This window comes from Podarcis liolepis (assembly GCF_965112155.1).
Source record: "Podarcis liolepis genome assembly, chromosome: 2".
NCBI classification, from domain to species: domain Eukaryota; kingdom Metazoa; phylum Chordata; class Lepidosauria; order Squamata; family Lacertidae; genus Podarcis; species Podarcis liolepis.
In genome coordinates, this window is record NC_139555.1 from 20,002,102 (window position 1) to 20,015,073 (window position 12,972).

Below are 12,972 nucleotides of genomic sequence, written 5' to 3' on the forward strand. Positions count from 1 at the left end.
CATGTCTCCTCCTCCTCCTCCTCCTCCTCCTCCTTCTTTTTCTTTATTTTATTTACACCCATTGCTGTCAACCTTCCCCTTTTTTGCGGGAAATTCCCTTATTCCGCACCGTTTCCTGCTGCTTCCCGCTGCTATCCCAGATTGTTAGATATCCCGTAGACTGTCCCCGGGACAGGTGAGGCTGCTGATCCCTCATTTTCAAATCTGAAAGTTGACAGCTATGCTTATACCCCACCCATCTAGCTGGGTTTCCCCAGCCACTCTGGGCAGCTCCCAACAGAATATTAAAAACACGATAAAACATCAAATATTAAAAACTTTCTGTTAAGTCGTGGGTTGACATAGCAGCCGGCACAGCGATTTCTTCAAGTAGCTCTTTATTATGGTAAGCTGGAATAGCACTAACTGCGAACAGCTCAGCCGGCCTGTATTTATAGGCAGCCGTCTGTCAACATTGTAACCACAACAGCCCAGAGTTCCCGCCTAAAATAACTGCCGCGGACCTGAGTGAAAACTATCTACAGACCTGAGTGAAAACTATATACAGTATCCCCCTGTTGGCCCAGGGTGAAACTACACTACATAACACTTTCCTAAACAGGGCTGCCTTCCGATGTTTTCTAAAAGTCAGATAGTTGTTTATTTTCTTGACATCTGATGGGAGGGCGTTACACAGTGCGAGCACTACTACCAAGAAGGCCCTCTGCCTGGTTCTCTGTAACCTCACTTCTCGCAGCGAGGGAACCGCCAGAAGGCCCGCGAAGCTGGACCTCAGTGAGCGATTGGGGTGGAGACGCTCCTTCAGGTATACTGGGCCAAGGCCGTTTAGGGCTTTTAAGGTCAGCACCAACACTTTGAATTGTGCTTGGAAACGTACTGAGAGCCAATGTAGATCTTTCAGGACCGGTGTTATGTGGTCTCAGCAGGCATTCCCAGTCACCAGTCTAGCTGCCGCATTCTGGATTAGTTGTAGTTTCCGGGTCACCTTCAAAGGTAGCCCCATGTAGAGCACATTGCAGTAGCCCAAGCGGAAGATAACCAGAGCATGCATCACTCTGGCGAGACAGTCCGCAGGCAGGTAGGGTCTTAGCCTGCGTACCAAGTGGAGCTGGTAGACAGCTGCCTTGGACACAGAATTGACCTGCGCCTCCATGGACAGCTGTGAGTCCAAAATGACTCCCAGGCTGTGCACCTGGTCCTTCAGGGGCACAGTTACCCCATTCAAGACCAGGGAATCCCCCACACCCACCCGCTCCCTGTCCCCCCAAAACAGTACTTCTGTCTTGTCAGGATTCAACCTTGATCTGTTAGCCACCATCCATCCTCCAACCGCCTCCAGACACTCACACAGGACCTTCACCGCCTTCATTGGTTCTGATTTAAAAGAGAGGTAGAGCTGAGAGGCAGAGGGCAACTGGATGGTCACTTTGGGAAGCAGGATGCTGAGCTCGATGGAGCTTTGGTCTGTTCCTGCAGCTTGCTGCTTATGTTCATCCCATAAGGCTGACCTAGTAACTAGAAAGGCAACTGCCTGGGAGCACCATTGCTCGCTGCTAGTGCAGACCTACTGAACTTCATGAAAGAAGGACACAATAGATAGCAGACCCTCTCTGTGTCCCTCTTTTCCAGGGACAGTCCCGGATTTACAGAAGCCATCCCAGTTTCTGATTTGATCCAGGAATGTCCTGCTTCTATTTAGGATGTCCCTGTTTTCATCAGAGAAATGAGATAAATAACTATACAACTTTTAGAAGACACCTGAAGGCAGCCCTGTATAGAGAAGTTTTATGATGTTTAATGTTTTGTGATGGTTTTTATATATTTGAGAAGCTGCCCAGAGTGGCTGGGGCAACCCAGTCAGATGGGCAGGGTAGAAATAAAATTATTATTATTATTATGGAATAGGATGTCTCTGTTTTCATCGGAGAAATGTTGGAGGGTATGACACACACACACACACACACAAGCTGCAAAAAGACAAGTGTTAGGCCACAGAATGGGATGGGAATGGAAAAGCAGCAATGACTGTGTTATGTATGCTACGGCCTTGCACCCCGGCAGCCATTTTGTGTTAGACCATGCCTCCATGGCAGCCATTTTGCAACTGGCACTTCCTGATGGCATTAGGAGCACATTTGTGAAGTCCTTGTCTGTCCAATGTCCTCTTCTTTCTTCTAAAGAAGTGCGATGAATTGTTGCAGTTAAGCATCCATTGCCTTTCCAAGCCTTTGGCTGAAGGAGCTTCTTTGTTGCTGCTGCTGCAAGGTTGTGTTATGAATAGAAGGGTATGAGCAATGGCTGGTAACACTGCCTCTGTGATGAATCACAGCCACAGATGCCCTCCGTGACACCAGTTGGCAAAGCGTCCTGTTTACTGTGTGATTGCTTGCCTCCCTTCATTTCCCAATAGCTCCCTTTAACAAATGTGCCCCCTTGTCTCGCATGGTGAACTTAGTATTGTGCGTGCAGCTCATTTCGGCTTTAAAGACTCTCTTGAGACGCAGTGGCACCAGGTAGCTTGGTGACAAATGAGACTTTGTCATTAACATCCAAAGGGTACAAACAGAAAATTAAATTGCCTTCTGCAACAAGTCCACGGAAAGCACCCCTGTACAGAAAAAAAAAGAAAAACACCTAGAAATACATTGTGATAATTACTGTCTAAAATGAAGAGCCTTGAAAACCTTCTATTTATGTGACTAAGTGAATCTGCAGTTAAGAACAGAAGAACATGAGAAGAGCCTACTGGATCAGACCCATCTAGTGAGGCACCCTTTTCTCCCAGAAACCCACAATCAGAATTCAAGCACAAGTTACAGTGGTACCTCGGGTTACATACGCTTCAGGTTACACACTCCACTAAGCCAGAAATATTACCTTGGGTTAAGAACTTTGCTTCAGAATGAGAACAGAAATCGTGCTCCGGCAGCGCGGCAGCAGCAGGAGGCCCCATTAGCTAAAGTGGTGCTTCAGGTTAAGAACAGTTTCAGGTTAAGTACGGACCTCCGGAATGAATTAAGTACTTAACCCGAGGTATCACGGTATACTACTACTCTTCAATAAAAGCTTGTGAGCTGCTTTGATGGTGTGTGTAAATGTCATTGAAATTCTACTCAGTGTGGATCCAGATTCGATTCCAGTGTATAGTTAGCAGAGAAACAACTTAAACATGTTGCAGGATTCCCAGAAAATAGACCAGAGGCAATTGTATTTCAACCAGCAGAGCTTTACTGCTACTGAAGGCAAATGAGCATAGTGGTCACAAATCCAATACATTCAGGATTGGCACTGTCCATGAGAAATCCAGCTACAGCAGACTTAACTTAAACCTACAATAACTTATAATAAGACTAAACCTTAACACTGTATACAGAACACCACACCAGAAGGAAGAGAGATAGAAAGTGAAAGTGAAACCCAGGCTCCTTCTGGCCTTACTTTTATAGTCAGCATGACCTTGACAGAAGAGGAAAGAGAACCAGTTTAAGCCATGATATTTTATTCTGTTATTAATCTGTTTGGGAGCCGCCCAGAGTGGCTGGGGAAACCCAGCCAGGTGGGCGGGGTATAAATAATAAATTATTATCATTAGCTGTACTCAGCTTCTCTGAAGAAATAACCCAAACATCATGAACCTTCTGCTTGTTTCTTTCACACAGAGAAGCTTCCAGGACCTTCTTGAATTAGGCAGAATGGGAAAGATTTCTACACATCGGATCAATACTTTCTGCACTGAGAAATGCAAAATGATAGTAAATGTGTCTAAAACTGAGTACTGGTCCTTTGGGGCAGAAGCCAAGGAAATCCACAGTAGGTGCAGCCAGAGTCAATGAGAGGCAGAACCAACCAATTCTGGCTAGGGTGGAATCCTGGAGCAACACTATTGCTCACAAGCCACCTTAGTCAAACCAGTTTCAGGATGCATTCAGTACCAGGTGATCGGCTCTGACATCTAACCTCACCAGCTCAGGGAAGGTGCAATGGTTGAATTGTCCTTAGGAAAGGGAAATGTCTTGCTGTTGTCTCATCCCATGATTTCTAAAGCTGCCTCTTTCTAGAGATTTTGGCACCCCCTAGGGAAAACATTGCTGTCGGTCTCGGTTCTCTCCGACCCAACTATTTATATATTCTTTTCTTGCACCCAGCTGTTTAAAAGAAACAAATGAATGCCCTTACTAGCAGGCTTCCTCACAACCACCACTTAGCAGTAGAAGAGATGGGTCCTTCACTGCCTGGATGAGGCTCCTCAGAATGGATCGTAAAATGCCTTTGGCATCTGCTTCCTCATTTCTTGTCCCGTATGCCAACAAGAAAGAGGCAGGCACACAGAAGGGCCCCCTGCAACCAGTGTTATTATACCGTCAAAGCTCTTTCCATTTGTCAAGAGATGTTCTCCTGCCTAAACAGCTCCATGTGCTTTGTCTATAATTCTCCCCTAAAGCCCCTCCTCCTCCTCCTCTCCCCCCCCCACCTCTGCTTTGAAACCTGGAGTGAGTAATCTGCATAATTTGGTGTGATTCTCACTTTTCCTGACAACTCCATGCTGCTTCTTATTTGTGACTCCCCTGCTTTGCAATGGGGAATGGCGGGGCAGGATGTCACAGTCAAAAAGACTGTTGCAAAAGTTGGGTGCTAACACAACACCCCCCCCCCCCGCCGACTGGTGGCAAGATCCCATGGGGTTCCGGGTACTCAGCGGGGGTCTGTATTCCTTTGGAGAACTGAGACACGGCAGAGACTGCTGTAGCTTTAAGAAATATGGTTTATTCACCTTTTTACACTTGCAACACGGGTGGCGCTGTGGTCCAAACCACTGAGCCTCTTGGGCTTTGCCAATCAGAAGGTCAGCAGTTCAAATCCCTGCAATGGGGTGAGCTCCTGTTGCTCTGTCCCAGCTCCTGTTCGAAAGCACACCAGTGCAAGTAGATAAATAGGTACCACTCCACCGGAAAGCTAAACGGTGCTCTGGCTTCCATCACAGTGTCCCATTGTACCAGAAGTGGTTTAGTTATGTTGGCCCCATGACCCGGAAAGCTGTTTGTGGACAAACGCTGGCTCCCTCGGCCTGAAAGCGAGATGAGTGCCACAACCCCATAGTCGCCTTTCACTGGACTTAACCATCCAGGGGTCCTTTACTTGCAGCCTGCATGGAGGGAGTCCAGATCTTCCAGCACGATCGTTTCAAGAGGGATTTGTATGCCACCAGCAGCCAGCCTGCTCAAGATGGATTTCAGTCTTCTTTCATCCCTTCTTTTTCCCAGCACACCTTGATAACAGACTCTTTTCTGACCACCTCACACCCAGTTACCCTGGAAACCTTCCAAACCCTTCCAGTATCTGCTCACACCTCCTGACAAGGGGAAGGACAATTCTCTTGTATTGTTTCTTAATGACCCTAGTTTGGCCCTAGCTTGTCCAGGTCAAGAATTCCTCTGCAGCTTGTATTTCTCCCTTCACACCCGAAATAACCCAAAATCCTACCATTTATTAATTTCTAGTGTTTGGGGGGGGTGTTCCCCTCCCAAATCTATAACACCACATACCTTTGCTCTGGAATCAAGTAGAAAGGGAGATGTCAAAAAGCAATTGCAGCCTTCCTGGGGTTCATTGGTTTCAGAAGAGACAGAGATTTTCACAATTTGAACAGTGGGGGCTGTTGCTCGATGGTTTTCAAAGCAACCTGCCTCCTCAGTGTCCTTTTGCACAGCTCAGTGCTAAAAAAAAGAGTAATTGGTCTTTCTGATGGACTTGGGAATTGAGCACCTTCGTTCCATTTTTGTACTTGGGTCCTTGGAATAGAAACACAGACATGGATTAAAATGAAAAGGAAAAAAACACGACCCTGAGCTTCTAACATGCTTGTTAGCAATAGCAGAGAGAACGTTAACTACCTCCCAGAGGCAATGCCTCTTGTAAAGTCTGGCTCAGTGGAGGAGTAATGCTTTGCATGCAAAAGCTCCCAGGTCCAATCCCTGGCCTCTCCAGGAAAGGCTGGGGAAAGCTCTTTAAACAGCCATGCCTTCCCTGCAAAGAATCCTGGGAAATGCCCAGAATCCTAGAGGAGATGATAACAACAACAACAACAACAACAACAACAACAACAACAACAACAACCATCTGGGTGTGTTGAAACCATCATGGGGTTGAGTAGGTGGTAATATTACACACACACCTCTGTCTGTTTCATCATCATCATCATTATAGTTTATTTATACTCTGCCCATCTGGCCGGGTTTCCCCAGCCACTATGGGCAGCTGTCAACAGAATATTAAAAACACAATAGGACATCAAACATTAAAAACTTCCCTAATCAGAGCTGCCCTCCAGTGGCGTAGCGTGGGGGGTGCAGGGGGGCCGGCCGCACCAGGCGCAACATCTGGGGGTTAGGGTTAGGGGCGCAAATCCACGGGTTAGGGGGCGCAAATCCACGGGCTAGGGTGCGCAAATTACTTGCTTTGCCCCGGGTGCTGACAACCCACGCTACGCCACTGCTGCCCTCAGATGTTTTCTAAAAGACAGATAGTTGTTTATTTCCTTTACATCTGAAGGGAGGGCGTTCCACAGGGCAGGTGCCACTACCGAGAAGGCCCTCTGCCTGGTTCCCTGTAACTTCACTTCTTGCAGTGAGGGAACAGCCAGAAAGCCCTTGGAGCTGGACCTCAGTGTCTGGGATGAACGATGGGGGTGGAGACGCTCCTTCAGGTATACTAGGCCGAGGCCGTTTAGGGCTTTAAAGGTCAGCACCAAGGCTTTGAATTGTGCTCGGTTGGAGCCAATGTAGGTCTTTCAGGACCGGTGTTATATGATCCTGGTGGCCACTCCCAGTCACCAATCTAGCTGCCACATTCTGAATTAGTTGTAGTTTCTGGGTAACCTTCAAAGGTAGACCCACGTAGAGCACATTGCAGTAGTCCAAGCAGGAGAGAGAGTTAGGAGAGAGAGTGCCCTGTTCACCTCGCAGAACTACAACCCCCAGAGTTCCATGGGAATATGGCAGCAGCATACCATCGGCTGCCAGCACCCAGTTGGAGGGCGGCATGAAAAGACACAACAGCTCACAATGTCCTGCTAGCCCTGCAGGCTGGCAGGGTGTCATGAGCTATGCACCCACAAAAAAACTGCCCCCTGGGTGACAGCCCCCCCCGCCCCCATGCTATGCCTCTGGAGCATGTGACCTGTGGGATGTGAAACACAAGAGCAGTCAAGTACAACATTCCTAGAGTGAACATGTTTACACATGGGGAGGAATGTTTGTCCAGCCAGTAGGTAAACTTCCTGTTTCCTTCTGGGCTGGGACAGACTTTCTCTGCATGTGACTAGAGGTGGGTATGGCCTCACCTGTGCAGGTAACGACAAAAGCACAGGGCAGGGCAGCCATCTCTCTCCCTTTTGACTACACGCATCAAAGAAGCAACATCTGCTTAGCCAAATATGCTCTCTTGGCTCCAGCCAAGAGAGGACAAAGGGACTGTCTTCTTATGAGATAGTTTCTAGGTGTATGTTACTTTTCTAAGCTAAGTCTGCCTTCTGGGATCCTATTGTGAACAGAATGATGTGTGAGTAAACCTTTTTATACTTTTATAGAAGACTGTGTCGTATCTTGTCGTTTATGAAGGAATAAGGGGAAAATACCAGAACAGTTATTATAGAGGCTTTAGCGAGCCTGAGTAAACGCATCCGCTGCAAGTTTAAAAAGGGGAATGTTACTCTGCTAAATTGTGGAACTTGTTAACACAAGTTGGAAAAGGATATAATCCAACAATATATCCTCTCCTGCATCCCTGAACTTTCCCACATGACCTCTGTGGCTGCTCTGTCTACTGTCCAAGGTCAAGACCCTGGTTCGTTCTTCCTAGGGTTCTTTTTCTTTAAGATGGTCTCGAGCCCGGCAGCCCTTCAAATAAAGGACTCATAGAATCATAGAACTGTAGAGTTGGCAGGCACAGCAAAGCTCATGTATTCCATACAGGACCCTCTGCAGAGAGGGTTTCCGTCTGCCAAGTAGGACACATCACGGCCCTTAATGTAAGTATAGTATACCTCTGACCAAGTGAAGTCTGGGAGAAAACTCTGTAGACTGTATGTTTGACTCAGAACTGGTAACTTGACACGCACCGCTGTCCTTTCTGTCGCAAATTCGGCTGCGTGACTTACTGTCTCCTCTTGCCGCTGTGATCCCATCACTCCTCTGCCTCGCTAACTTCCTTAGCTTTCATTCATCTTTTACATTAGAATGTTCGAGCTATCTTTCATCTCAAATGACTTCATTCACTCGCTGCTCTCTAATCTTTCATCTCTGCTTCAGCTCTACAGTTCCATCCTGCCCCCTCTCCTTGTTAGACAGAAGCAAACTCTCTACACGCCTGTGTTCAGCTCCCTCGGCCCTTATCTTTGGAGTTCCCTTGCTATCGACATTTATTCTGCTGCTTCTCTGTCTGCATTCATTTCACTTCTTAATTCTTACCTCTTTCTTAGGCTTTTCCTAGATACGATTTCTGTTCACGGTTGACGTCTTTTTGTTCAGCTGTTTAACCATCCCTTCCATTCCCCTTTCTTTAAATATCAAGTGTTTAAGATTGTGCTGTTTTGCTAATTTTAAAATACCTAGCAGTAGGCGAGATATAAAATACATAGAGATAAAATAGCGACCATCGTTGTAGAAGCAGCAGCAGCAACATAGGCGCCAGTGTCTTGCCTAGGTAATGGAATGGATAAGAGCCAACAAATTGAAGCTCAGTCCAAATAAGGCTGAGGCACTGTTATTGGTTGGTTCACTAGACCAGATGGGTGAGAGGTCAATAAAATACATAGAGATAAAATAGAGACCATAGTTGTTGTTGTTGCAGCAGCAACAACATAGGCGCCAGTGTCTTGGACCAGTGTCTTGCCTAGGTAATGGAATGGATAAGAGCCAACAAACTGAAGCTCAGTCCAAATAAGGCTGAGGCACTGTTAGTAGGTGGTTCCCTAGATCAGTTGGGTGGGAGGTCACCTGGTCTTGATGGGGTTACACTTCCTCTGAAGTAGCAGGTTCATAGCTTAGGGGTACTCCTGTATCCTTTGCTGTCGCTCAAGGCTCAGGTGGCGTCAGTGGCCCGGAGTGCCTTCCATCAGCTTCCGCTGGTGTCCCAGCTACGCCCCTATCTGCACAGGGATACCCTAACTGCTGCTGTCTATGCTCTGGTAACCTCAAGGTTAGATAACTGCAATGCATTAGACGTAGGGCTGTCTCTGAAGACAGTTTGGAAACTTCAGCCAGTGCAGAATTCAGTGGTCTGGTTGCTCACCGGAGCAAGACGGTTTGAGCATATTACACCGATCCTGATCCAACTGCACTGGCTACCAATTAGTTTCCGGGCCCAATTCAAAGTGCTGGTTTTGACCTATAAAGCCTTAGACGGCTCAGGACCGCAATACCTTAAGGACCGCCTCTTTCCATATGAACCTGAGATCACCTTCTGAGGCCTCCTTCGTGTGTCCCCTCCTTGAGAGGTCCAGAGGGTGTCAACACAAGAACATGTCTTCTCTGCAGTGGCTCCCCAAATGTCCTTGACTCTGCGATATTGTGGGGAAGGTACAGGGGAGTACCATGCGCCCAGAGAACCTGTCATTGTGCCATGGATGTGGTTGAGTCCACTGAACACATTCTTTTGACTTGCCCTTCTTATGCAGAGCTTAGACAAAATTTTATAGACCCACTCCTATGTCAATCTAGCTTCCTATCCGGAGAAAACCAGGTTTTACACTTGCTGAATAACGTCACTAGAGCTATACCTTCCTTGGCGGCCAAATTTCTTTTTTTAGCTTTTAAGCGTCGCAAGACTATAATTGACTGTATTGATATGGGGCTAACTGTTTAGCCCACTTTAGTGTTGACTAAGTTCTAAAATCTTCCTGGAGTTTTTAACTGTGTACTGACAAATGTATTTTTTTACTGACTGACGGTCGAATAAAATGATTGATTGATTGATTGCAGTGGCTCCCCGCCTGTTGAATGCTCTCCCCAGGGAAGTTTGCCTGGCTCCTTCATTATATATCTTTAGGCGCCAGGGGAAATTTTTCCTTTCTAACCAGGCCTTTGGCTGACCTAATAAACATTCTATACCCTTTAAAATGTGGGTCTTTTTTGGAGGGGTGTTATTGGGTTGTTGTTTTTATTTTGATTATATATATTGTAGTCTTTATGTTGATCTTTTCTGTGAACTGCTTCTGGGTATAGGGTATAAATTCAATAAACAACAACAACATATGTGGGGACAGGGCTGAGAGCCTCCCCGCAATCTTGAGGGCCTGAGCCTCATCGGGCCCCTCTGCAGTGGTGGCGGACCTTGGCGGGCCCCACAGCCTCCTCCTGACATGTGCGACATCGCATGTGTGATGTCATTTGTTATGTACTGAAGTTCTCACCCTGGGCCAGCAGGGGGATACTGTAGGTAGTTTTCACTCAGGTCCACATATGCAAATAAAGGATTGAAAGTGACGTTCAGTGATTGGATAGTTACAGAAAGTTGTTACTGTTGCTTTGTAGTTGAGCTCTATATAAGCAGGTTGGCTCTATATAAGCAGTTCTGTTCTGGGCCTGTGAATAAACAAGAGCTGTTTGAAGAATTGCTGTGTCGTCTGATATGTTCACCCACAACTTAACATCATTTGCATGCGATGAGCTCCCCCACCCATGCCGAGCGGAACTCATCAGCTCTGTAGCAGCAGGAACCACAGCTTGTGCTATTGCTACTACCCATCTCCACTAGCCCCAAAGGCTATGTTGGAGAGAGACATTCATTTCCAGAAACAACACTAGGAACAACATGGCGGCCAGGGACGGGGAGCATGGAAGATGAAGGGCACCCTTCTCACCCTTAACCCACCCTGTGTGCTTGCAAACAGTGCAATGCCCCTGCTACTAATAATTGCCGTATTTTCTGCTCTATAAGACGCACCAGACCACAAGACGCACCTAATTTTTGGAGGAGGAAAACAAGAAGAAAAAAAATTCTGAATCTCAGAAGCCAGAACAGCAAGAGGGATCGCTGCACAGTGAAAGCAGCAATCCCTCTTGCTGTTCTGGCTTCTGGGATAGCTGCACAGCCTGCATTCGCTCCATAAGACGCACATACATTTCCCCTTACTTTTTAGGAGGGAAAAAGTGAGTCTTATAGAGCAAAAAATACGGTAATATTTGCAATATCCCAAATGCCTCTTCACCTTCCCTCTAGCTGAGGCATGCACACATGTTTCTATCCCAAACTGTTGGAAAGAATGCAGTTCTGAACATCTTCCCCTTCTTATTTTTAGGCTGTGAAGAGTTACTGAAGGATGCATTGTCTGCTGAGGGCCTCAGACCTCAGCGCTACGAGACGGAGTATGTGGATTACTACTACCAGGTAAAAGGAGTCTCTGTTTTTAAAACCTCTGTGTGGAATTGGTTGGCAGAGGGAGGGAAGTCGAGCATTCCAGCAATTTCTTCCACTTTGCACAAGGCCTCTTTCTGCTCATGTTACCCAGTTGCATTTATGGATAGTGGATGTGGCCAGTGGCGTAGCGTGGGGGGTGCCAGGGGTGCCGGCCGCACCGGGCGCAACATCTGGGGGGGGCGCGAGTCCAGAGGGAAGGGACAAGTTCCTTCCTCCGCCGGGCTCCCCGCCGCCACCGCCAGCCTTGCGCCCTAGCGCGCGCGCCGCCCGCCGTCGCTGTGGCTGCGCTCCGCTCACTGCTCGCAGGAGGAGCAGCCGCTGCAGCAGCGCCGACGCCGCCACCGACGCCTGGCTGGGCACGGGCAGCCTCTGCACCCTGCCGCCGCCGCCATCCCCTCGGCCCAGCCACAGGCGGCGGCTGCTTCTGCCTCCATCCTCCTCCGGGCAAGCAGCGTTGTTTGCGCGGCAACTCGCAGGTTAGGGGTTGGGGGGGCGCAAATTACTCGCCTTGCCCCGGGTTAGGGGGCGCAAATTACTTGCGTTGCCCCGGGTGCTGACAACTCACGCTACGCCGCTGGATGTGGCAGTCATCAACTCAAGGTGAAAACATTGGGAGAGCCAAGCAAGTTATTTGAAAATTTGAGGGCATTTCAATGGTCCTGAGTACTCATTGTATTTCTGGGCTCTGGGGACAAGAAGTGTTATTTTCATGCAGATCAAGGTACACATGGTGGAGATTGCAAAACTGAAAATTCTTTGTTGATGGAAACAGGGTTTGAGATACAGCTTGCCCGACAAGGTCGTGGTGGTTTCACATTTGGGATATGAAAGTACTTACAACGTTTTGCATGGCTTTTCTGACTTGAAGGTCTCTTGGTTCAGAGGAGCTTCTCTGTTGTCTAGTAGGTTGCACCAGAAATGACAATGAGACCACAACCATCGACTCAGTGGAATTATGATGGATGTGCACATCCTGTTTCATTTCTGATCGTAAACTAGATTCTAGTTGAGTGAGCTTTTCCCAAAACCAGATGTTTGCAGGTGGAAAGTTCTGCTTCAGTTATTGGTGGCACCTGACAGATGAATAGTGTGGTTCAAGACACCACCAAATTAAGTTTACTGAAGGGTACACACGCTCAAACACTTATGGTGTTTTTAATATTCTTTTGGGAGCCTCCCAGAGTGGCTGGAGAAATCCAGCCAGGTGGGAGGGGTATAAATGATTTATTATTATTATTATTATTATTATTATTATTATTATTATTATTATTATCTGTTTCTGCTCCTCCTCCTCCAATCCTCTCCTGGTCGTGGGAGACAGTGGAGCAGGAGAGATGAGGGCAGGAGGACGTGGTGTGGAAGGCCTTGACTATACCTGCCAGACCTAACTCTCTCTCCTGCTGCACCTGTCCGTCAAGCTCCAGCCAGGTGAGCTGACCTCCATTGCCAGAAAGAATTCAGCATGTGATGAGCCGTTCAGCCACAGTTCTTTGAATAGGTTGCAAAATTTTGGCATGGCAGCATGTTGTGTTGGGGCCCCTACAGAAAACCGCTGGA

General features: G+C 47.5%; 1 protein-coding gene across 5 annotated transcripts in view; it reads left to right on the top strand.

The window, feature by feature from the left end:
• Positions 1 to 12,972, top strand: part of RAB11FIP4 (RAB11 family interacting protein 4) — a 219,313-nt gene that overhangs the window by 83,292 nt on the left and 123,049 nt on the right. For all 5 annotated transcript variants that reach the window (XR_014522597.1, XR_014522598.1, XM_083490042.1 and 2 more), the window contains exon 3: positions 11,297 to 11,385. Coding sequence is in view for 3 of the 5 variants with exons in the window: in XM_083490042.1 (XP_083346168.1) it covers positions 11,297 to 11,385 (89 nt within the window). In the remaining 2 variants the exon portion in view is untranslated. The remainder of the gene's footprint in view (positions 1 to 11,296; positions 11,386 to 12,972) is intronic.